A 26,924-nucleotide genomic window follows, 5' to 3' on the forward strand; every position below is an offset into this window, starting at 1 on the left:
GGGGTCTGAATACTTTCCAAATGCACTGTATGTCACTTCTCGTCCTCGCTGGTCTGTTTCCTTTATCAGACCAGCTGAGCAGCCAATCCCGTCAGATCTGCTCTCCATCGCAACGATGGACGGCCTCAATATACTAAAGACGTGTGTTCCACAGAGACGTGCAGGGGGACGGAGCGGGGAGGAAGGACCAGTGAAGGGGAAAAGTTGTTTCGAAAAGGAGCTTTGGATGACTATGGCCCTGAAATAATGTGTCAGAGCCCTGCGTCGCTGCCTGAGCAATACGGTGACTGAGACGTACGGAGACGGGGAAAGGACATGTCTGTATAGAGAAGGAATGTCGACAAGACATCTTTAAGTGACATATGGTTTGGTATCATTCATTCATTCAGGATACAAGTAGAACACAATCTGAGCAGCACCACAGAACAGGTAATTACCACTGTACAATCAGATTAGCATGTACCATGCGATCATAGGCTGTGTCCCAAATGGCACCCTACTCCCATACAGGCTATAGTCAACAGTAGTCCACTATAAAGGGAACAGGGTGCCATGTAGTACTCAACCACGGTCATGTAGGATGGACAGGGAGAAGGGCACAAGATGAGGCTGAAGGACAGATGAAGAGGGGAACCCCTTAGGTTCGTTCCATCCTCCCTGGTGAGAGACGGTCAGTAAGTGATAGGCTGAGCTCCGGCCGGGGCCAATTCCCTGCTCCCATTACAGACACAGGGACAATTCAGGAGCACCACTTAAAAAAAGGTAATACGTAGCTATCACACATCACGCAGCTCACATTGATTCAATCATTCAAGCCTGGTGAAGGGTAATATCTATTGAGCCCATTGACCTTATATTGAGTTCTTTTGCTACCGTTGTCGTCATCTTTATCCATCATATATTTCTGTCTTGATATGGTATCAGTTGAATGGTGATCCAGTGACAGTAGCTAGCACTAAGGAACAGGAGACGGGGGGAGGACGGTGGCCAACTGTCTGGATGGCTACAGAGCCAGACCCGTAGGAGGACGGTGGCCAACTGTCTGGATGGCTACAGAGCCAGACCCGTAGGAGGACGGAGGCTAACTGTGGCTGTGGATGCAGAGCCAGACCCAGGACTGAGTGACGTAGACTCCAGCCAAACATCAGGCTACACTACACAGTGACTGCAGCAAGTGTAAAGGCGACCATGAAAACAAAATCTAATATCCCTAACTAGGGGTGAGATTGGAGCAGTGAGGAGGGGAGACGACGTGACAGTCTGGTTGGAGCAGTGAGGAGGGGAGACGACGTGACAGTCTGGTTGGAGCAGTGAGGAGAGGAGAAGACGTGACAGTCTGGTTGGAGCAGTGAGGAGAGGAGAAGACGTGACAGTCTGGTTGGAGCAGTGAGGAGAGGAGAAGACGTGACAGTCTGGTTGGAGCAGTGAGGAGAGGAGAAGACGTGACAGTCTGGTTGGAGCAGTGAGGAGAGGAGAAGACGTGACAGTCTGGTTGGAGCAGTGAGGAGAGGAGAAGACGTGACAGTCTGGTTGGAGCAGTGAGGAGAGGAGAAGACGTGACAGTCTGGTTGGAGCAGTGAGGAGAGGAGAAGACGTGACAGTCTGGTTGGAGCAGTGAGGAGAGGAGAAGACGTGACAGTCTGGTTGGAGCAGTGAGGAGAGGAGAAGACGTGACAGTCTGGTTGGAGCAGTGAGGAGAGGAGAAGACGTGACAGTCTGGTTGGAGCAGTGAGGAGAGGAGGAGACGTGACAGTCTGGTTGGAGCAGTGAGCAGAGGAGGAGACGTGACAGTCTGGTTGGAGCAGTGAGCAGAGGAGGAGACGTGACAGTCTGGTTGGAGCAGTGAGCAGAGGAGAAGACGTGACAGTCTGGTTGGAGCAGTGAGGAGAGGAGAAGACGTGACAGTCTGGTTGGAGCAGTGAGCAGAGGAGGAGACGTGACAGTCTGGTTGGAGCAGTGAGGAGAGGAGAAGACGTGACAGTCTGGTTGGAGCAGTGAGGAGAGGAGAAGACGTGACAGTCTGGTTGGAGCAGTGAGGAGAGGAGAAGACGTGACAGTCTGGTTGGAGCAGTGAGCAGAGGAGGAGACGTGACAGTCTGGTTGGAGCAGTGAGGAGAGGAGAAGACGTGACAGTCTGGTTGGAGCAGTGAGCAGAGGAGGAGACGTGACAGTCTGGTTGGAGCAGTGAGGAGAGGAGAAGACGTGACAGTCTGGTTGGAGCAGTGAGGAGAGGAGAAGACGTGACAGTCTGGTTGGAGCAGTGAGGAGAGGAGAAGACGTGACAGTCTGGTTGGAGCAGTGAGGAGAGGAGAAGACGTGACAGTCTGGTTGGAGCAGTGAGGAGAGGAGAAGACGTGACAGTCTGGTTGGAGCAGTGAGGAGAGGAGACACTAGACATCCAACGTCATTTGTAACAGCGAAAGGAGGACTGTTATCAAAGGCCTTTTCATAAAAAGGCCATTGAGTTTATTTTCTCTCTCGGGTCGCCTTAGTCCAAACAGTGGAAAAAATGTTTAAATTAACTGTTAGGTTGGGAAAACGCTCTCAGTGTGAACTTAAATGACTAAAACAAGATAAATGATGTAGAAAAAAATGGACACATACATAGACTGAACAAAAATGTAAACGTAATATTCAAAAAAAAAATAAGATTTTACTGAATTACATTTCATATAAGGAAATCAGTCAATTGAAATAAATTCATTAGGCCCTAATCTATGGATTTCGCATGACTTGGAATACAGATATGCCTCTGTAGGTCAAAGACACCGTCAAAAAAAAAAAAAAAAAAGTAGGGGCATGGATTAGAAAACCAGTCAGTCTCTGGTGTGACCACCATTTGGATATGCAACTGGAACACGCTGTCGTACACGGTGATCCAGAGCATCCCAAACATGCTTATTTAACATCTGACCCAAACCGGTTCAGAGCCCGAGCAGCAACAAACGCCAGAAAAATAGAACAAAGATGCTAGATAGCTGATATGAAATAAGACATTATTGTAGCAATACAACATTATTGTAGCAATACAACCTCTGGCTGACGGTAAGAAATAAGACATTATTGTAGCATAGGACAAAAACATCTATTCCACTGTTCAATTACAGGGAGGAGGGGAGAGAGCGAGGAGGAGGGGAGAGAGCGAGGTGGAGGAGAGGAGAGAGCGAGGTGGAGGAGGGGAGAGGGGAGAGAAAGAAAGGGAAAGAGAACAGATTAAGAGAGTGTGTCAGAGCATGAGCGGTTGACAGACATAGCCTGAATCTCAAACCATACACTTGGCCCCTAAAGGGCTCTTCACAGTGATTTCACAGTGGCTGTGTAGTCTTTAAGCCCTTTATCGAGTGGCCACTTGCTGTTGTGTTCGATAGTGATCACTCAAGCCTGCAAGTGTTTTAGCCTAAATTTCTATTGACACTAGGCACACTCAACATCCCAACTGCTACTTGTCAATATTCCAAAATTCTAAATCCATTTGCGTGCCTCGTCTCTCCCGCAATAAGTCTTATCGCCTGAAACGCTCGTTATGAAGCAAATGGGGCAGACTCATACTCCGATAGACAGTGATAAAGTCGTAAAAAAAAACGACTACTCCTGCAATAAATATGTGCAAGTACACGGAGTACACTAAACATTAGGAACACCATACCTCATTCAAAAGGCACTTCAATCTTTTGTATTGCCCATTCAACCTTCTGAACAGTGTTAAGGAATGTTTTAAGGAATAAAAATATATATAGTCAACCTGTCTCCTCCCCTTCATCTACATTGATTGATGTGGATTTAACAAGTGACATCAATAAGGGATCATATCTTTCACCTGGATTCACCTGGTCAGTGTCATCCTATGTCATGTTCTTAATACTCAGTGTATATCGGTCGCCAGTGATTTCAGTCAGCTGGTTTTAGCTTGGTGTAGCCTGCTAGCTAGCGTCACTGACAAACACAGGGATGACATTGTGGCTAGCGTTACCTAAGGACGTTGGACACGGCACTGAAATACATCATGTAGCTTGTCACGTTAGGCTAGTTTGACCGCCCGCTGATAGAGTTGTAGACGTGTTCGCAGCAGTCAGTCCGGATTTGAGTAGGCTTCCAAAGCACCAATCACTACGTTGTAACGTTGGGTCAGCTAAACACGCAGCAGCAAACTCGATAATGTACCGACTCGGGACAGGGCAGGCTGTAAGCTGCTCCATTAAAACTTGTTCATTGGGATAAAATAATGTTTTATTGGGATAAAATAATGTTTCTACAGTAGCTAGCTAACGGAAGGAGCATTGTACTAAGTGTTGCACCAGCTGGTTGGTTTGTTAGCTTCTCTAACATTTCATATGAAGTGACAGCTAGCAAGTTATTGTTTTCGTGAACATGATCAAACTTCAAAAATACAAGATAGATGTAGATCGAGATGTAAAAATAAAAATATATTTTTTTTTACATTTTTAAAAAATCTCACAAGACCACAAGATTAAACTTAAAAAAAATGTGATTTCTTGATATATTCGGACCATTTGAGGGTGACGTAGCGGTGATTTGTTGCTCGGTAACTAGGATGCCCACTCGATTACAAGGCTTCCGAAAGTCACGGTGGAGACTTTGATGACCCGGGTAACTAGCGTTTGACTTGTGAACGGCTCATATCGAGTGATCAAAGTCTCTCTGCCACAACAGTCAGTCTTTACCGTTCTTTAGTTGTTCCCTCAGGGAGCTGGGAGTGTAGCTACAGCAGCCAGCCAACCAACCAGACAACTTTCTACCTTCTCATTATGGAAATACACTACAGCTGCATTTAAAAAGGATTAGCAGAGAGAGAGAGAGAGAGATCCTACCCGGATTACATGGGAACATCAGACGCTAGGGTAACATCACTCCTGATAAGGCTGAACTTTCTCCAGACAGCAAACTGTTGGAACTCAGGAAAATATTCTCTGTGCATTACAATTTAGAGACTCGCAGTGACATAAAAAGTCTAGATCAGAGTATGTGAGCGGAGCTGGGGAGCTGGAGCGGAGCTGGAGCGGAGCTGGAGCGAAGAGTGGAGCGTCCCCAACTTGACTGGAGCGCAGAGCAAGTTTCCTAAAGGCTGGAGAGTCAATGTCGCTTCTGTAGCGCTCACTTTACAAGCTCAGGGCATGCCCGGCCCAGCATGTATTTGTAGTCTACTAGCCCCTTGCTTTAGCTACTGTCATGGAGCTCACTACATATTTTCATAAAGAAACTGATCAAATATACAGCTGCTAAATCAAGGTGATTTATAAAAATGAGGACAAACACTGGGTGTGGTGATGTAGTGTTCACAACTAAAAAAAATCATTGTGGAATCTGAAAAGACACGGACCCTGAAAGCATTGTGTACTATGTGCACATGCTAACAAAAAGAAACGAGGTGAGTAGCTAGCTGTGTCATCTATAGGATACCATTGATCTGGTTCCAATAGGCCTGACATTAACTCAAGGAGTTTAACGTTTTGATATGATTATTTTGACAAAAACCTTAAGGCGTACTTATAAATAAAAAATTAATAATAAACTCTGCATCCCTGCCTGGCAAAATTGGCCCGAAGGGTGTTTAGCATCCCCAGTGGCTCTCCAGACACCATGCCGAGAGGGCAGTCTCCGCTGCTGGCCTGCTCTCGCCGAGAGGGCAGTCTCCGCTGCTGGCCTGCTCTCGCCGAGAGGGCAGTCTCCGCTGCTGGCCTGCTCTCGCCGAGAGGGCAGTCTCCGCTGCTGGCCTGCTCTCCAGACACCATGCAGAGAGGGCAGTCTCCGCTGCTGGCCTGCTCTCGCCGAGAGGGCAGTCTCCGCTGCCTGCCTGCTCTCCAGAGACCATGCCGAGAGGGCAGTCTCCGCTGCTGGCCTGCTCTCGCCGAGAGGGCAGTCTCCCCTGCTGGCCTGCTCTCCAGACACCATGACGAGAGGGCAGTCTCCGCTGCTGGCCTGCTCTCCAGACACCATGCCGAGAGGGCAGTCTCCCCTGCTGGCCTGCTCTCGCCGAGAGGGCAGTCTCCCCTGCTGGCCTGCTCTCGCCGAGAGGGCAGTCTCCCCTGCTGGCCTGCTCTCCAGACACCATGCAGAGAGGGCAGTCTCCCCTGCTGGCCTGCTCTCGCCGAGAGGGCAGTCTCCGCTGCTGGCCTGCTCTCGCCGAGAGGGCAGTCTCCCCTGCTGGCCTGCTCTCGCCGAGAGGGCAGTCTCCCCTGCTGGCCTGCTCTCCAGACACCATGACGAGAGGGCAGTCTCCGCTGCTGGCCTGCTCTCGCCGAGAGGGCAGTCTCCGCTGCTGGCCTGCTCTCGCCGAGAGGGCAGTCTCCCCTGCTGGCCTGCTCTCCAGACACCATGCAGAGAGGGCAGTCTCCCCTGCTGGCCTGCTCTCCAGACACCATGCCGAGAGGGCAGTCTCCGCTGCTGGCCTGCTCTCCAGAGACCATGCAGAGAGGGCAGTCTCCCCTGCTGGCCTGCTCTCCAGACACCATGCAGAGAGGGCAGTCTCCCCTGCTGGCCTGCTCTCCAGACACCATGCCGAGAGGGCAGTCTCCCCTGCTGGCCTGCTCTCCAGACACCATGCCGAGAGGGCAGTCTCCCCTGCTGGCCTGCTCTCCAGACACCATGCAGAGAGGGCAGTCTCCGCTGCCTGCCTGCTCTCCAGACACCATGCAGAGAGGGCAGTCTCCGCTGCTGGCCTGCTCTCGCCGAGAGGGCAGTCTCCGCTGCCTGCCTGCTCTCCAGACACCATGCCGAGAGGGCAGTCTCCGCTGCCTGCCTGCTCTCCAGACACCGTCACATGAGCCTGAAGCCATAGACTACGGCAAAAACTCGTGTTTCTAAAAGTGAATTCATAATTCTAAGTCAAAGCTTACATACTCAATTCATAGACTAATGAATTAATACAATGAAATGTTTAAAATGCTGAGCACTTATTTTCCTGCCAGCCTAGTGTAATGCACTCCCAAATGCGTCACAATGCATTTCTTTTTAGGCTATAGCATTGAAACAGATTTATAATGAACACCCCCCTCCAAAAAAATATATATATAATAATTATTGATCCTTCTTAGGCTACCTGTCTGACTCCTGACCTATTTGGAGTGTTTATTTGCTATTTAAAACAGCATGTAGTCTATGTCAAATGATGACCACTTCTTAGTCACGTTTTCATGTTGTTCATTAAAATACTTTTCATGTAATATTTCAAAACTAAAATGGTAGGTCCAAGTAGTCACTAAAGTTGGTTAAATGGTGATTTCAATGAATGGAGCGATTCCAAATTTTTTTGGTGTGAGAGAGGAACGTATTTTGCGGTGCATGATTCCGTTCCATGATTCCGTTCCATGATTCCGTTCCATGATTCCGTTCCATGATTCCGTTCCATGATTCCGTTCCATGATTCCGTTCCATGATTCCGTTCCATGATTCCGTTCCATGATTTCCGACCGCTCAGCTCACATATTCTGGTCTAGACAATGCCGTTTTGCTTGACTTCAGTGCAGCTTTGGACAATATCAATCACAGTCTGCTGCAGGGGAAAAAGACGTGTGTTACGGCTATACACTTTATGGCTTTGTTCTAATGGAAGCCTCTCCAACATAATCGAGGTAGAATCAGGGATTCCCCAGGGCAGCTGTCTAGGGCCCATTACTTTAAAAAAAATCTTTACTAATGACATGCCACTGGCTTTGAGTAAATAACTCAGCACTAAACATGTCAGCTACTACTGCGACTGAAATGATTGCGGCACTTAAAGAGCTGCAGTTAGTTTCAGAATGGGTGGAAAGGAATACGTCAGTCCTAGATATTAAAAAATAAAAAATAACTAGGACAAATCATTCACTAAACCTCAACTAAATCTGAATAATGTGGTAATTGAGCAAGTTGAGGTAACTAAACTGCTTGGAATAACCCTAGAGTGTAAACTGTCAGGGTCAAAACATGTTGACTCAACAGTAGCTAAGACCGGGAGAAGTCTGTCCATAATAAAGCGCTGCTCTGCCTTAAGGCAGGTCCTAGTTTTGTCCCACCTAGACTACTGTTCAGTCGTGTGATCAGGACTCCTCACATCCCCCTCTAACCCAAGTCTCCTCCCCCATCCCAGGCCAGCATCACACAGACATGGACACCTTTCCTCTTTTTCCTATACTAACATGTAGAAGCATTTATCAAGCGATTAGCAAACAAGAATGTCTTGGTCTCACAATAAATTGGCCTCCTGAAATCTATTAATCATTCAATAGACCCCATTATTCTCCCAGAATGATAAATCCACCATTTTAGTCCTAGTCTAGATTGGGTTAATTTATTGGTTGCTTAGAGAAGAACATGGTCTCTGATATCAACATTGTTTAGTGCATTCATGCTGACTTGCGTGTTTTGCTTGGTTAAGGGGTAGAAGAGTTGAGAAAGGACTGTCTGGTAATCTCTAAGGGTTCTGGAAGGTGGTGTTCCAGAATTCTGGTGGAGATGGTTGAAAGAGAACTGATTCTGATTCCATAGTTTTTCATCCTCACCCGTCGATCAGGTGCAGCATGTTTTGACCATGACAGTTTACAATGTAAAACACCAAATAATGCATGCAGAGCAGAATTAGGCTGATAGCCCGCTAATTATCAAAAACCAGAAAGAGAGACGTTAAATTCTACAACCTAAAAGGAAGCGATTCCCAAACCTTCCATAACAAAGCCATCACCTACAGAGAGATGAACCTAGAGACGAGTCCCCTAAGCAAGCCGGTCCTGGGGCTCTGTTCACAAACACAAACACACCCCACAGAGCCCAATGACAGCAACACAATTAGACCCAACCAAATCATGAGAAAACAAAAAGATAATTACTTGACACATTGGAAAGAATTAACAAAAAAACAGAGCATACTAGAATGCTATTTGGCACTAAACAGAGAGTACACAGTGGCATAATACCTGACCACTGTGACTGACCCAAACTTAAGGAAAGCTTTGACTATGTACAGACTCAGTGAGCATAGCCTTGCTATTGAGAAAGGCCGCCGTAGGCAGACCTGGCTCTCAAGAGAAGACAGGCTATGTGCACACTGCCAACAACATGGTGGAAACTGAGCTGCACTTCCTAACCTCCTGCCAAATGTATGACCATATTAGAGACACATATTTCCCTCAGATTACACAGATCCAAAGAATACGAAAAAACAAATCCAATTTTGATAAACTCCCATATCTATTGGGTGAAATGCCAGTGTGCCATCACTGCAGCAAGATTTGTGACCTGTTGCCACAAGGGCAACCAGTGAAGAACAAACACCATTGTAAATACAACCAATATTTATGTTAAATTATTTTCCCTTTTGTACATCGTTAACACACTGAATATAGACAATGACACTTGAAATGTCTTTTCCTTTAGAACTTTTGTGAGTTTAATGTTTGTTTATGATCTCCTTCACTTGCTTTGGCAATGTTAACATATGTTCCCCATGCCAATAAAGCCCCTTGAATTGAGAGATGGAGAGGTGAAAGACCAACTGTGTGTGAATGTGATGACTGGTTCATTGCCTCAAGGAGAGAGGTGGGTAGAGGAGTAGAGACAGAGGTGGGTAGAGGACTAGAGACAGAAGATGAAGAGCAAGAGAGAGATGAGACTCCTACCTGTCTATGTAGTGAGTTAGTAGCAGAGAGAGATGAGACTCCTACCTGTTTATGTAGTGAGTTAGTAGCAGAGAGAGATGAGACTCCTACCTGTTTATGTAGTGAGTTAGTAGCAGAGAGAGATGAGACTCCTACCTGTTTATGTAGTGAGTTAGTAGCAGAGAGAGATGAGACTCCTACCTGTTTATGTAGTGAGTTAGTAGCAGAGAGAGATGAGACTCCTACCTGTCTATGTAGTGAGTTAGTAGCAGAGAGAGATGAGACTCCTACCTGTTTATGTAGTGAGTTAGTAGCAGAGAGAGATGAGACTCCTACCTGTTTATGTAGTGAGTTAGTAGCAGAGAGAGATGACTCCTACCTGTTTATGTAGTGAGTTAGTAGCAGAGAGAGATGAGACTCCTACCTGTTTATGTAGTGAGTTAGTAGCAGAGAGAGATGAGACTCCTACCTGTTTATGTAGTGAGTTAGTAGCAGAGAGAGATGAGACTCCTACCTGTCTATGTAGTGAGTTAGTAGCAGAGAGAGATGAGACTCCTACCTGTCTATGTAGTGAGTTAGTAGCAGAGAGAGATGAGACTCCTACCTGTCTATGTAGTGAGTTAGTAGCAGAGAGAGATGAGACTCCTACCTGTTTATGTAGTGAGTTAGTAGCAGAGAGAGATGAGACTCCTACCTGTCTATGTAGTGAGTTAGTAGCAGAGAGAGATGAGACTCCTACCTGTTTATGTAGTGAGTTAGTAGCAGAGAGAGATGAGACTCCTACCTGTTTATGTAGTGAGTTAGTAGCAGAGAGAGATGAGACTCCTACCTGTCTATGTAGTGAGTTAGTAGCAGAGAGAGATGAGACTCCTACCTGTTTATGTAGTGAGTTAGTAGCAGAGAGAGATGAGACTCCTACCTGTCTATGTAGTGAGTTAGTAGCAGAGAGAGATGACTCCTACCTGTCTATGTAGTGAGTTAGTAGCAGAGAGAGATGAGACTCCTACCCGTTTATGTAGTGAGTTAGTAGCAGAGAGAGATGAGACTCCTACCCGTTTATGTAGTGAGTTAGTAGCAGAGAGAGATGAGACTCCTACCCGTTTATGTAGTGAGTTAGTAGCAGAGAGAGATGAGACTCCTACCCGTTTATGTAGTGAGTTAGTAGCAGAGAGAGATGAGACTCCTACCTGTCTATGTAGTGAGTTAGTAGCAGAGAGAGATGAGACTCCTACCTGTCTATGTAGTGAGTTAGTAGCAGAGAGAGATGACTCCTACCTGTCTATGTAGTGAGTTAGTAGCAGAGAGAGATGAGACTCCTACCTGTCTATGTAGTGAGTTAGTAGCAGAGAGAGATGAGACTCCTACCTGTCTATGTAGTGAGTTAGTAGCAGAGAGAGATGAGACTCCTACCTGTTTATGTAGTGAGTTAGTAGCAGAGAGAGATGAGACTCCTACCTGTCTATGTAGTGAGTTAGTAGCAGAGAGAGATGACTCCTACCTGTCTATGTAGTGAGTTAGTAGCAGAGAGAGATGAGACTCCTACCTGTCTATGTAGTGAGTTAGTAGCAGAGAGAGATGAGACTCCTACCTGTCTATGTAGTGAGTTAGTAGCAGAGAGAGATGAGACTCCTACCTGTCTATGTAGTGAGTTAGTAGCAGAGAGAGATGAGACTCCTACCTGTCTATGTAGTGAGTTAGTAGCAGAGAGAGATGAGACTCCTACCTGTCTATGTAGTGAGTTAGTAGCAGAGAGAGATGAGACTCCTACCTGTCTATGTAGTGAGTTAGTAGCAGAGAGAGATGAGACTCCTACCTGTCTATGTAGTGAGTTAGTAGCAGAGAGAGATGAGACTCCTACCTGTCTATGTAGTGAGTTAGTAGCAGAGAGAGATGAGACTCCTACCTGTCTATGTAGTGAGTTAGTAGCAGAGAGAGATGAGACTCCTACCTGTCTATGTAGTGAGTTAGTAGCAGAGAGAGATGAGACTCCTACCTGTCTATGTAGTGAGTTAGTAGCAGAGAGAGGTGAGACTCCTACCTGTTTATGTAGTGAGTTAGTAGCAGAGAGAGATGAGACTCCTACCTGTCTATGTAGTGAGTTAGTAGCAGAGAGAGATGAGACTCCTACCTGTTTATGTAGTGAGTTAGTAGCAGAGAGAGATGAGACTCCTACCTGTTTATGTAGTGAGTTAGTAGCAGAGAGAGATGAGACTCCTACCTGTCTATGTAGTGAGTTAGTAGCAGAGAGAGATGAGACTCCTACCTGTCTATGTAGTGAGTTAGTAGCAGAGAGAGATGAGACTCCTACCTGTCTATGTAGTGAGTTAGTAGCAGAGAGAGATGAGACTCCTACCTGTCTATGTAGTGAGTTAGTAGCAGAGAGAGATGAGACTCCTACCTGTCTATGTAGTGAGTTAGTAGCAGAGAGAGATGAGACTCCTACCTGTCTATGTAGTGAGTTAGTAGCAGAGAGAGATGAGACTCCTACCTGTCTATGTAGTGAGTTAGTAGCAGAGAGAGATGAGACTCCTACCTGTCTATGTAGTGAGTTAGTAGCAGAGAGAGATGAGACTCCTACCTGTCTATGTAGTGAGTTAGTAGCAGAGAGAGATGAGACTCCTACCTGTTTATGTAGTGAGTTAGTAGCAGAGAGAGATGAGACTCCTACCTGTCTATGTAGTGAGTTAGTAGCAGAGAGAGATGAGACTCCTACCTGTTTATGTAGTGAGTTAGTAGCAGAGAGAGATGAGACTCCTACCTGTTTATGTAGTGAGTTAGTAGCAGAGAGAGATGAGACTCCTACCTGTCTATGTAGTGAGTTAGTAGCAGAGAGGTGAGAAGAAGACTTACATTGCCCATGTACTCAGACAGCAGGTCCTGCAGAGCCTGACGGACAGAGTTGCACTCGGCCACGATGCGCTCGCGACGGTCATCACGGGTACAGGACGAGTCGGCCATGAGGGCGGCGCCACTGATGATGCTCTCCAAGCGCTCCTCCAGAGACGGGCGGAAACGCTCCTCGCTAAACGCCAGGGGGTCCACGATGATCTGCTTCTGTTGAGTTAGAAAACAGAGCGAGAGTTAGAACACAGAGCGAGAAAGACGAGATGGAGTTGGGCAGGAGAGAGAGACACTGATAGATGGAGTTGGGCAGGAGAGAGAGACACTGATAGATGGAGTTGGGCAGGAGAGAGAGACACTGATAGATGGAGTTGGGCAGGAGAGAGAGACACTGATAGATGGAGTTGGGCAGGAGAGAGAGACACTGATAGATGGATTTGGGCAGGAGAGAGAGACACTGATAGATGGATTTGGGCAGGAGAGAGACACTGATAGATGGATTTGGGCAGGAGAGAGACACTGATAGATGGATTTGGGCAGGAGAGAGACACTGATAGATGGAGTTGGGCAGGAGAGAGACAGAGGACAGACCTTCTGTTAACCCTGCAGGGAAGTTTGACATCTAAACTGTCTTTTCAAAGACCCAGAAGCCTCACAGACCAAGACCTATATAGTTTGACCACATCCCAAATAGCACCCTACTCCCTACGTAGTGCACTCCTTTGGACCAGGGCACATAGGCCTCTGGTCAAAAGTAGTGCCCTATTCAGGCAATAGGCTGCCATTTGGGATACCATCTTAGTGTGAGGCCCAGAGGAATGGGGGGGGTGAGAGAGATCTGTCTGAGCACTGACATGGAGAAGACGACAACAAAACAGCTACTGTGGTGGATGGGTTGAGTTTCCACCTCGCTATGCAAGTGTCCCATCCTACCCTGGGGACCACAAGTTCTGCTGCTGTTCTACCTGATAACTGCATCCCCTGGGTGTCTAAACCAATCCCTGATTAGAGGGGAAGAATACACATTTAAAAAGCAGTGGAACTATTTATATGGTGTGATTTAGGGCTCCCGACCCGCCCAGCGACCCCCGGGGCTCCCGACCCGCCCAGCGACCCCCGGGGCTCCCGACCCGCCCAGCTACCCCCGGGGCTCCCGACCCGCCCAGCTACCCCCGGGGCTCCCGACCCGCCCAGCGACCCCCGGGGCTCCCGACCCGCCCAGCGACCCCCGGGGCTCCCGACCCGCCTAGCGACCCCCGGGGCTCCCGACCGCCTGGTGACCCGGAGGAGACCAGTTAAAGAAGGATTTTTAAGCTTTTTTTGTAGAGTCCATGCCCCGATGAAATGAGACTGTTCTGAAGGCACTGATCATTTTACTCGCCCTAGCAGAACTGGATAGGATGTTTATGTTAGAGAGCGACTTCAACTGCGCTGCTGGCAACAATTTACGTTTTTTTTGCAGACGTTTACTGACGCCGGCCATATTCAACAGGTGTTGGGCGTTAGTAAATTCAACAGTTATTCTGCGCTCTGGCACACTGCAACTGAAATCAGAGTAGATAGAGCACTAGCTATTTACTAGCTATGTCTGTCTATGTTTAGCAACAGTTGTCGCAGTGACATTCTATTGAAACGTTTACTTGCATAGTGGTGTTGTTCGTGAAGACGTGTCTAGCTAGCTAGGTAAACAATGAACCATAATCCCAACTCATGACGTTACTGGCTTGCATGAAACTGCAGGTTGCTAACAAACCAAATTCAGTGTTAGCTAGCTAAAAAACAGTTTACGTTCAAACATCTCTCCTGTGAAGTACTGACCCGCAACATAGTAGCCTAGTTTCCTGAAACAAGTCACATATATATGGAAATCAAATGTTTTATAAAGCACTTTTTACATCAGTTGTCAATATAGGCCTTGCATACCATAGTATAAATAGCAGCCTATTTATGCTAAAGCCATGTTTCAAGAAATACATATTAACAAACTTGTAAGCTTGTATCTGTAAATGCTAATACAATTGCTAAACTACAAGCCTAGTTGGTTTAGCCACAGAAAAAGCGCGCAACCTTCCCACTAGCCATGATTGTCTGTGATAATGAGTGGGCTGGACATGCCAAGAGATGAGTTCTGATTGGTCTACCACATAGTGCGTTTCTGTCTATAATATGAGCGGGTCAGTATGTGATAATTGTGGCAATTCTTTTTTAACTTTTAATAAAGATATCACGTAGTAGAACTGCATCAGTGTTGCTCTCCACTTTCTGGACGGCCGAGTTTTGAAATCAGTGGAGTATGATCGCTAAGGAGATAGAGAAAACACCTATATCCAGATCTATAGTTACCACGACAACATGAATGTATTTTATTTACAGTAATGTTACTAGTGCAGAGACTCAATAGGGTATTGCATAGCATTGTTAAGGGTAGCAATACTGTATTGACACAGCTATCCCACGACCAAGTTTAATGTCATTTATCCAATACAGTCTGTTACAAAGAGGCTATATCACATCAACAACTGAGATGAGGGTAACATAAGAGGTTTCAGATTGTCGAGTGAGAGTGGACAGGAGTCACTTCAGCGCCAGATGAGCCTATGAATATAAACTCAGCAACAAAATAAAGAAATGCCCTCACTGGTCAACTGTGTTCATATTCAGCAAACTTAACAAGAGTAAATATTTGTATGAACATTAGATTCAACAACAGACAAATTAAACAAGTTCCATGACATGTGACTAACAGAAATTGAATAATGTGTCCCTGAACAAAGGGGGGGGCTAAATCAAAATCAGAAGTCAGTGTCTGGCGTGGCCACCAGCTGCATAAGTACTGCAGTGCATCTCCTCCTCATGGACTGCATCAGATTGGCCAATTCTTGCTGTGAGATGTTACCCCATTCTTCCACTAAGGCACCTGCAAGTTCCCGGACATTTCTGGGGAGAACGGCCCTAGCCCTCACACTCCGATCCAACAAGTCCCAGGCGTGCTCAATGGGATTGAGATCCGGGCTCTTCGCTGGCAATGGCAGAATACTGACATTCCTGTCTTGCAGGAAATCACACACAGAACGAGCAGTATGGCTGGTGGCATTGTCATGCTGGAGGGTCATGTCAGGATGAGCATGCAGGAAGGGTACCACATGAGGGAGGAGGATGTCTTCCCTGTAATGCACAGCGTTGGGATTGCCTGCAATGACTAAAAGCTCAGTCCGATGATGCTGTGACACACCGCCCCAGACCATGACAAACCCTCCACCTCCAAATCGATCCCGCTCCAAAGTACAGGCCTCGGTGTAACGCTCATTCCTTCGACGATAAACACGAATCCGACCATCACCCCTGGTGAGACAAAACCGGGACTCGTCAGTGAAGAGCACTTTTTGCCAGTCCTGTCTGGTCCAGCGACGGTGGGTTAGTGCCCATAGGCGACGTTGTTGTCGGTGATGTCTGGTGAGGACCTGCCTTACACAGGCCTACAAGCCCTCAGTCCATCCTCTCTCAGCCAATTGCGGACAGTCTGAGCACTGATGGAGGGATTGCATGTTTCTGGTGTAACTCGGGCAGTTGTTGTTACCATATTGTACCTGTCCCGCAGGTGTGATGTTCGGATGTACCGATCCTGTGCAGGTGTTGTTACACATGGTCTGCCACTGCGAGGACGATCAGCTGTCCATCCTGTCTCCCTGTAGCGCTGTCTTAGGCGTCTCACAGTACGGACATTGCAATTTATTGCCCTGGCCACATCTGCAGTCCTCATACCTCCTTGCAGCATGCCTAAGGCACGTTCACGCAGATGAGCAGGGACCCTGGGCATCTTCTTTTGGTGTTTTTCAGAGTCAGTAGAAAGGCCTCTTTAGGGTCCTAAGTTTTCATAACTGTCACCTTATTTGCCTACCGTCTGTAAACTGTTAGTGTCTTAACGACCGTTCCACAGGTGCGTGTTCATTAATTGTTGATGGTTCATTAAACAAACATGGGAAACCGTGTTTAAACCCTTTACAATGAAGTTCTGTGAAGTTATTTAGATTTTTACGAACCATCTTTGAAAGACAGGGTCCTGAGAAAGGGCCTTTTGTTTTTTTCCTGAGTTTATAATTGCATATTATTGTTGAGCCATCAGCTTTTACTTCACAGACCGATACCTTTCATCTGAGCCACTGAGTGAGTGGGATCGCCTCTATACTCTTAGAGGGCTCATACTGTAGTAACCTTCTCATATCTTCTCTCATCCTTCTGAAATAGTTACATGTGATACGGGGTCAGAGCTGCTCTGAGGAGGTGGGATTGGGGTTATACACAGCAAAGTCATTATCAACAAAGAAAGGTTTACATAGACCTACACTATGGAGCTGTTAGTCAATAGATGATTATTTACACAAATCACTTGTTGGTTAAATAGCCTCCAGGAACAAAATACAAATGAATATTGTAATGCTATTCCGCAGTCGATATAATTGTTTAGAATTGAACCGTGTAGTTTATTTAAATCAGCTGAATATCAACTGTCGGGTGATTGCTGCGTGAAAAAAACTGTTCTAATAATCCCAGTAACTATGCAAAATGTCTACATGCAATTAATGGTACTGATTGAAAAAGAGCAGGCTCCCAGCTTTCCAGGGCTGTATGATTGGTTTCTTTTTGTTCGTTTTTATTTTTATTTTTTTATTTTTAATTGGCAGCGTTTTACAAAATCGGAGTGTCTGGCATGACAACAAAAAATGTAACCACTAGATTCACGGCGGCCATTTCAGTGCATAAAACGGGAAGCCAATATTGACTGTAAAATTCACAGAATTACACCATTTATAAATACCTCAAAATCACATGATGTTGTTAATGCCAGAGGGATTTTTTTAGGACATTAAACAAGCAACAATATCATATTTAGTCTGATCTAGCTAATGATTCACCCATCAGGGTAAACGATGCAGAGGACCAACCCCACGCTTCATCCTCGATACTGCATCAGGCTACAGCTGACCACGCTTCAGCCGTGTACCCGCGATGCTGCATCAGGCTACAGGTGACCATGCTTCAGCCGTGATGCTGCATCAGGCTACCGTGCTACAGCCGCGATGCTGCATCATGCTACAGCTGACCACGCTTCAGCCGTGTACCCGCAATTCTGCATCAGGCTACAGCTGACCACGCTTCATCCGTGTAGCCGCGATGCTGCATCAGGCTACAGCTGACCACGCTTCAGCCGTGTAGCCGCGATGCTGCATCAGGCTACAGCTGACCACGCTTCAGCCGTGTAGCCGCGATGCTGCATCAGGCTACAGCTGACCACGCTTCAGCCGTGTAGCCGCGATGCTGCATCAGGCTACAGCTGGCCACGCTTCAGCCGTGTAGCCGCGATGCTGCATCAGGCTACAGCTGACCACGCTTCAGCCGTGTAGCCGCGATGCTGCATCAGGCTACAGCTGACCACGCTTCAGCCGTGTAGCCGCGATGCTGCATCAGGCTACAGGTGACCACGCTTCAGCCGTGTACCCGCGATGCTGCATCAGGCTACAGGTGACCATGCTTCAGCCGTGTACCCGCGATGCTGCATCAGGCTACAGGTGACCATGCTTCAGCCGTGGACCCGCGATGCTGCATCAGGCTACAGGTGACCATGTGCTAAAACAGCACACCTGCCTGATAAAAGATATTGCTTTTCATCAACATGTTATTGGGCTCATTTCTGGAAGGGAATGTCATTTGAAATGGGTTTAATAAAGGCTACACGTCATCATTGAGTCGGGATGGTTGTAGGTTAGTTTTCCAAACAATAAGTAGAAATTAGATTTTATGGCTGGCTATAATATTTTACCTTTATTTAACTAGGCAAGTCAGTGAAGAACAAATTATTATTTACAATGACGGTCTAGGAACAGTGGGTTAACTGCCGTGTTCGGACCTTAGTGCTGCCGTTGATACCATCGATCACCACATTCTTTTGGAGAGATTGGAAACCCAAATTGGTCTACACGGACAAGTTCTGGCCTGGTTTAGATCTTATCTGTCGGAAAGATATCAGTTTGTCTCTGTGAATGGTTTGCCCTCTGACAAATCAACTGTAAATTTCGGTGTTCCTCAAGGTTCCGTTTTAGGACCACTATTGTTTTCACTATATATTTTACCTCTTGGGGATGTTATTCGAAAACATAATGTTAACTTTCACTGCTATGCGGATGACACACAGCTGTACATTTCAATGAAACATGGTGAAGCCCCAAAATTGCCCTCACTAGAATGGATGGCCGCAAACTTTCTACTTTTAAACTCGGACAAAACAGAGATGCTTGTTCTAGGTCCCAAGAAACAAAGAGATCTTCTGTTGAATCTGACAATTAATCTTGATGGTTGTACAATCGTCTCAAATAAAACTGAAGGACCTCGGCGTTACTCTGGACCCTGTGCTCTCTTTTGACAAACATATCAAGACTGTTTCAAGGACAGCTTTTGTCCATCTACGTAACATTGCAAAAATCTGAAACGTTCTGTCCAAAAATGATGCAGAAGAACTAATCCATACTGCAATGCTCTACTTTCCGGCTAAAGCACTAAATAAACTTCAGTTAGTGCTAAATACAGCTGCTAGAATCCTGACTAGAACCCAAAAATTTGATCATATTACTCCAGTGCTAGCCTCCCTACACTGGCTTCCTGTTAAGGCAAGGGCTGATTTCAAGGTTTTACTGCTAACCTACAAAGCATTACATGGGCTTGCTCCTACCCATCTTTCCGATTTGGTCCTGCCGTACATACCTACACGTACGCTACGGTCACAAGACGCAGGCCTCCTTATTGTCCCTAGAATTTCTAAGCAAACAGCTGGAGGCAGGGCTTTCTCCTATAGAGCTCCATTTTTATGGAATGGTCTGCCTAGCCATGTGAGAGACGCAGACTCGGTCTCAACTTTTCAGTCTTTACTGAAGACTCATCTCTTCAGTGGGTCATACGATTGAGTGTAGTCTGGCCCAGGAGTGTGTAGGTGAGAGAAAGGCTCTGGAGCAACGAACCGCCCTTGCTGTCTCTGCCTGGCCGGTTCCCCTCTCTCCACTGGGATTCTCTGCCACTAACCCTATTACAGGGGCTGAGTCACTGGCTTACTGGTGCTCTTTCATGCCGTCCCTAGGAGGGGTGTGTCACTTACGTGATCTTCCTGTCTGGGTTGGCGTCCCCCCTTGGGTTGTGCCGTGGCGGAGATCTTTGTGGGCTATACTCAGCCTCGTCTCAGGATGGTAAGTTGGTGTTTGAAGATATCCCTCTAGTGGTGTGGGGGCTGTGCTTTGGCAAAGTGGGTGGGGTTATATCCTTCCTGTTTGGCCCTGTCCGGGGGCATCATCGGATGGGGCCACAGTGTCTCCTGACCCCTCCTGTCTCAGCTTCCAGTATTTATGCTGCAGTAGTTTATGTGTCGGGAGGCTAGGGTCAGTTTGTTATATCTGGAGTACTTCTCCTGTCTTATCCGGTGTCCTGTGTGAATTTAAGTATGCTCTCTCTAATTCTCTCTCGGATGACCTGAGCCCTAGGACCATGCCTCAGGACTACCTGACATGATGACTCCTTGCTGTCCCCAGTCCACCTGGCCGTGCTGCTGCTCCAGTTTCAACTGTTCTGCCTATGGCTATGGAACCGTGACCTGTTCACCGGACGTGCTACTTGTCCCAGACCTGCTGTTTTCAACTCTCTAGAGACTGCAGGAGCGGTAGAGATACTCTTAATGATCGGCTATGAAAAGCCAACTGACATTTACTCCTGAGGTGCTGACTTGTTGCACCCTCGACAACTACTGTGATTATTATTATTTGACCATGCTGGTCATTTATGAACATTTGAACATCTTGGCCATGTTCTGTTATAATCTCCACCCGGCACAGCCAGAAGAGGACTGGTTCCTCTAGGTTTCTTCCTAGGTTTTGGCCTTTCTAGGGACTTTTTCCTAGCCACCGTGCTTCTACACCTGCATTGCTTGCTGTTTGGGGTTTTAGGCTGGGTTTCTGTACAGCACTTTGAGATATCAGCAGAAGGGCTATATAAATAAATTTGATTTGATTCAGGGGCAGAATGACAGATTTTTACCTTGTCAGCTCGGGGATTCAATCTTGCAACCTTTCGGTTACAAGTCCAACGCTCTAACCACTAGGCTACCTGCCTATAAAAAGGTACTGGCCCACACTGCAAACAAAATAAAATCACCAACAATTTAAATTCTGCGCACTTAACTTGCTTTCCTGTGATCTTGGCCCAGGCCAGTCATTTTCTCAATTCGGGCAAATAGTTTTAACTTGGTACAAGCCCTGAGATTAAGGTGCCACGGAGTGAGCCGCTCCAGGCATAAAGGACGAATAGAACGAGAGGAGAGTGAGAGAAATCAATGGTAACCATGTTACAAAAACCCTTCCGTGGCCATATCACCGGTTAAAACAAACTATTCACATGTTGCAATTCCAGGTTTATTAGCTAGCCACCCCCCCCCACACACACACTCCGCCACCCCCCCCCCCACACACACACTCCGCCACCCCCCCCCCCACACACACACTCCGCCACCCCCCCCCACACATACACTGCATCACCCCTCCCCACCCCACCCACGCACACTCCGCCACCCCCCTCATCTGACCTCCTCCGTTTGAGTGGCACGTCGCCATGGCAACAGGCTCTCTCTGGGTGTGCGTGTTCGTTTATGACTCACTCCCTGAAAGTTGCCTCGGCAGTGCTTGAAATTAGGCACCTTGGCCCAGAGAGAGAGGGAACTGGTCTGGAATGAAATGCAGAGGCGCTGTGATCTTAAATAGAAAGAGAAAAAAAACGAAAACTGTATGGTCACCAGGAAATTACTGATGTACAAGATCTGCGGTGGTGCTGCTATGATGATGCTAATAACCCGCTGCTTCTGCTCTGCTCTCGTCTCACTCCCCCCTTTTCTTATCCTCCCCATCTCACGTATCCTCTTCATCTTTCATGCATCTGCCTCTTGATACACACACACACACACACACACACACACACACACACACACACACACACACACACACACACACACACCATCTGTGCTGTGGAGCCGCTGCACTTCCTCCCCTGAGCCGTTCTGTTCCGAGTAGAACCACAGCACCTCCTTCCCAGCTCGCCTCCTCCTTCTCCTCCTCCTTCTCCTCTTCTCTGCAGGCTGAGACACACCAGAGAATGACCCATCAATCAACCAGAGCCAGGTTAAGACCTGTTGGAGTGGTGTTGCCACGGACCAGCCTGCTAGCCACCGGAGAAGGAGACCTGATGGAGTGGTGTTGCCACTGACCAGCCTGCTAGCCACCGGAGAAGGAGACCTGATGGAGTGGTGTTGCCACTGACCAGCCTGCTAGCCACCGGAGAAGGAGACCTGATGCAGTGGTGTTGCCACTGACCAGCCTGCTAGCCACTGGAGAAGGAGACCTGATGCAGTGGTGTTGCCCCTACAGTTGTGATATTACAGAATGTTGTAATGACAATTCAAGATCATGCAGAAACTATTGGCCAAACTAAATACGTACATACAGTTGAAGTCAAACGTTTACATGCACTTAGGTTGGAGTCATTAAAACTCGTTTTTCAACCACTCCACACATTTCTTGTTAACAAACTAGTTTTGGCAAGTCGGTTAGGACATCTACTTTGGGCATCATTTTTCCAACAATTGCTTACAGACAGATTATTTAATTTATATTTCACTGTATCACAATTCCAGTGGGTCAGAAGTTTACATACACTTAGTTGACTGTGCCTTTTAAACAGCTTGGAAAATTCCAGAAAATGTTGTCGTGGCTTTAGAAGCTTCTGATAGGCTAATTGACATCATTTGAGTCAATTGGAGGTGTACCTGTGGATGTATTTCAAGGCCTACCTTCAAACTCAGTGCCTCTTCACTTGACTGATTTCTTTTGATTTTCCCATGATGTCAAGACCCCAATTGTTCCTTGGGAGCTATTTTCAAACGCATGAAGGTACCATGTTCATCTGTACAAACAATAGTACGCAAGTATAAACACCATGAGACCACGCAGCCGTCATACCTCTCAGGAAGGAGACGCGTTCTGTCTCCTAGAGATGAATGTACTTTGGTGAGAAAAGTGCAAATCAATCCCAGAACAACAGCAAAGGACCCTGTGAAGATGCTGGAGGAAACAGATACAAAAGTATCTATATCCACAGTAAAACGAGTCCTATATCAACATAACCTGAAAGGCCGCTCAGCAAGGAAGCCGCCACTGCTCCAAAACGGCCATAAAAAAGCCAGATTACGGTTTGCAACTGCACATGGGGACAAAGATCTTAGTTTTTGGAGATATGTCCTCTGGTCTGATGAAACAAAAATAGAACTGTTTGGCCATAATGACCATCGTTATGTTTGGAGGAAAAGGGGGTATGCTTGCAAGCCGAAGAACACCATCCCAACCGTGAAGCACGGGGGTGGCAGCATCATGTTGTGGGGGTGCTTTGCTGCAGGAGGGACTGGTGCACTTCACAAAATAGATGGCATCATGAGGGAGGAAAATGATGTGGATATATTGAAGCAACATCTCAAGACATCAGTCAGGAAGTTAAAGCTTGGTCACAAATGGGTCTTCCAGATGGACAATGACCCCAAGCATACTTCCAAAGTTGTGGAAAAATGGCTTAAGGACAACAAAGTCAAGGTATTAGAGTGGCGATCAAAGCCCTGACCTCAATCTCATAGAAAATGTGTGGGCAGAACTGAAAAAGCAAGGAGGCCTACAAACCTGACTAAGTTACACCAGCTCTGTCAGGAGGAATGGACCAAAATTCACCCAACGTATTGTGGGAAGCTTGTGGAAGGCTACCCGAAACATTTGACCCAAGTTAAACAATTTAAAGGCAATGCTACAAAATACTAATTGAGTATGTAAACTTCCGGCCCACTGGGAATGTGATGAAAGAAATAAAAGCTGAAATAAATCACTCTACTATTATTCTGACATTTCACATTCTTAAAATAAAGTGGTGATCCTAACTGACCTAAGACAGGACATTTTTATTAGGATGAAATGTCAGGAATTGTGAAAAACTGAGTTTAAATGCATTTGGCTAAGGTGTATGTAAACTTCCGACTTCAACTGTACATAAATAAAGTGTGTGGACGCCCCTTCAAATTAATGGATTTGGCTATTTCAGCCACACCCGATGCTGACAGGAATATAAAATCGAGAACACAGCCATGCAATCTCAATACACAAACATTGGCAGTAGAATGGCCTTACTGAAGAGCTCAGTCAGTATATCAAATGTCTGCCATACTAGATTATTGTGAAGTGGAAACGTCTAGGAGCAACAACGGCTCAGCCACAAAGTGGCAGGACACATAAGCTCACAGAACGGGACGGTCAAGTGCTGAAGCGCGTAAAAATCATCTGTCCTTGGTTGCAACACTCACTACAGAGTTCCAAAATGCCTTCAAGCAACATCAGCACAAGAACTGTGTCGGGAGCTTCATGAAATGAGTTTCCACAAGCCTAAGACCACCATGCGCAATGCCAAGCGTCGGCTGGAGTGGAGTAAAGCTTGTCGCCATTGGACTCTGGAGCAGTTGAAATGCTTTATATGGAAAAATGCATACCGCTACACCATCTGGGAGTCCGACGGACAAATCTGGGATCAGTGGAAGTCAGGAGAACGCTACCTGCCTGAATGCATAGTGCCAACTGTAAAGTTTGGTGGAGGAGGAATAATGGTCTGGGGCTGCTTTTCAAGGTTCTGGCTAGGCCCCTTAGTTCCAGTGAAGGGAAATCTGAACACTACAGCATACAATGACATTCTAGATGATTCTGTGCTTCCAGCTGTGTCAACAGCTTGGAGAAGGCCCTTTCCTGTTTCAGCATGACAATGCCCCGTGCACAAAAGCGAGGTCCATACAGAAATGGTTTGTCGAGATCGGTGTGGAAGAACTTGACTGGCCCGCACAGAAGCACTGACCTGAACCCCATCGAACACCTTTGGAATGAATTGTAACGCCGACTGCGAGCCAGGCCTAATCGTCCAACACCAGTGCCCGACTTCACTAATGGTCTTGTGGCTGAATGGAAGCAATTCCCCGCAGCAATGTATTTGTATTTATTATGGATCCCCATTAGTTCCTGCCAAGGCAGCAGCTAATCTTCCTGGGGTCCTGCAAAATTAAAGCAGTTATAGAATAAAAATTTAAAAAATACATTACATTCATAAGAGATTTCACAACACTAAGTGTGCCCTCAGGACTCTACACTACTACCACATATCTACAACAAAATCCATGTGTATGTGTGTATAGTGCGTATGTTATAGTGTGTGTGTGTATGTATCTGTGCGCCTATGTTTGTCTTGCGTCACAGTCACCACTGTGCCATAAGGTCTATTTGTATCCATTCATTTGTTTTATCTAATTATACTGCTCACATAACTTACCTGCTGTCAAATAGAGTTCCATGTAGTCATGGCTCTCTGTAGTAATGTGTGCCTCCCATAGTCTGTTCTGGACTTGGGGACGGTGAAGAGACCTCTGGTGGCATGTATTGTGGGGTATGCATGGATGTCTGAGCTGTGTGCCAGTAGTTTAGACAGACAGCTTAGTGCGTTCAACAAGTCAATACCTCTCATAAATACAAGTAGTGAAGTCAATCTCTCCTCCACTTTGAGCCAGGAGAGATGTTCACGCTTATAATTAATGCTAGCTTTCTGTGTACATCCAAGGGCCAGCCGTGCTGCCCTGTTCTGAGCCAATTGCAAATTCCCTCTGTGGCACCTGACCACACGACTGAACAGTAGTCCAGGTGCGACAAAACTAGGGCCTGTAGGACCTGCCTTGTTGACAGTGTTGTTAAGGCAGAGCAACGCTTTAATAAAGACAGACTTCTCCCCATCTTAGCTACTGTTGTATCAATATGTTTTGACCATGACAGTTTACAATCCAGGGTTACTCCAAGCAGTTTAGTCTCCTCAACTTGATCAATTTCCACATTATTCATTACGAGATGTAGTTGAGGTTTAGGGTTTAGTGAATGATTTGTCCCAAATACAATGCTTTTAGTTTTAGAAATATTTAGGGCTAACTTATTCCTTGCCACTCATTCTGAAACTGCAGCTCTTTGTTAAGTCATTTCAGTTGCTGTAGTAGCCGACGTGTACGGTGTTGAGTTATCAAGTCATCCTCCTACAGACACACTGGCTTTACTGAAAGCCAGTTGCATTTTGTTAGTAAAGATTGAAAAAAAGTAAGGGACCTAGACAGCTGCCCTGGGGAATTCCTGATTCTACCTGGATTATGTTGGAGAGGCTTCCATTAAAGAACACCCTCTGTGTTCTGCTAGACAGGTAACTCTCCACATTATAGCAGGGGGTTTAAAGCCATGACATACATTTCTCCACTAGGCTACCTGCTTCACGGCAGGTAGTCTACTGGTTAGAGCATTGGGATTGTAACCTAAAGGTTGCTAGATCAAATCCCCAAGCTAACAAGGTAAAAATGTTGTTTTGCCCCTGAACAAGGCAGTTAACCCCCTGTTCCCCTGAACAAGGCAGTTAACCCCCTGTTCCCCTGAACAAGGCAGTTAACCCCCTGTTCCCCTGAACAAGGCAGTTAACCCCCTGTTCCCCTGAACAAGGCAGTTAACCCCCTGTTCCCCTGAACAAGGCAGTTAACCCCCTGTTCCCCTGAACAAGGCAGTTAACCCCCTGTTCCCCTGAACAAGGCAGTTAACCCCCTGTTCCCCTGAACAAGGCAGTTAACCCCCTGAACAAGACAGTTAACCCCCTGTTCCCCTGAACAAGACAGTTAACCCGCTGTTCCCCTGAACAAGGCAGTTAACCCGCTGTTCCCCTGAACAAGGCAGTTAACCCGCTGTTCCCCTGAACAAGGCAGTTAACCCGCTGTTCCCCTGAACAAGGCAGTTAACCCACTGTTCCCCTGAACAAGGCAGTTAACCCACTGTTCCCCTGAACAAGGCAGTTAACCCACTGTTCCCCTGAACAAGGCAGTTAACCCACTGTTCCCCTGAACAAGGCAGTTAACCCACTGTTCCCCTGAACAAGGCAGTTAACCCGCTGTTCCCCTGAACAAGGCAGTTAACCCACTGTTCCCCTGAACAAGGCAGTTAACCCACTGTTCCCCTGAACAAGGCAGTTAACCCACTGTTCCCCTGAACAAGGCAGTTAACCTACTGTTCCCCTGAACAAGGCAGTTAACCCACTGTTCCCCTGAACAAGACAGTTAACCCACTGTTCCCTGGACAAGACAGTTAACCCACTGTTCCCTGGACAAGGCAGTTAACCCACTGTTCCTAGGCCGTCATTGTAAATAGGAATTTGTTCTTAACAGACTTGCCTAGTTGAATAAAGGTCAAATAAAAAACTATCAATAATGTCAAAAGCCACACTGAAGTCTAACAAAACAGCTCCCACAATCTTAGCATCAATTTATCTCAGCCAATCAGTAATTTGTGCAAGTGCTGTGCTTGTTGAATGTCCTTCTCT

General features: G+C 46.6%; 1 protein-coding gene across 3 annotated transcripts in view; it reads right to left on the reverse strand.

The window, feature by feature from the left end:
• ctnna1 (catenin (cadherin-associated protein), alpha 1) overlaps positions 1 to 26,924 on the reverse strand; it is a 252,692-nt gene that overhangs the window by 181,421 nt on the left and 44,347 nt on the right. For all 3 annotated transcript variants that reach the window (XM_039012640.1, XM_039012638.1, XM_039012639.1), the window contains exon 8: positions 12,441 to 12,644. In XM_039012640.1, coding sequence (XP_038868568.1) covers positions 12,441 to 12,644 — 204 coding nt within the window. The remainder of the gene's footprint in view (positions 1 to 12,440; positions 12,645 to 26,924) is intronic.

Source organism: Salvelinus namaycush, chromosome 17 (assembly GCF_016432855.1).
Source record: "Salvelinus namaycush isolate Seneca chromosome 17, SaNama_1.0, whole genome shotgun sequence".
NCBI classification, from domain to species: domain Eukaryota; kingdom Metazoa; phylum Chordata; class Actinopteri; order Salmoniformes; family Salmonidae; genus Salvelinus; species Salvelinus namaycush.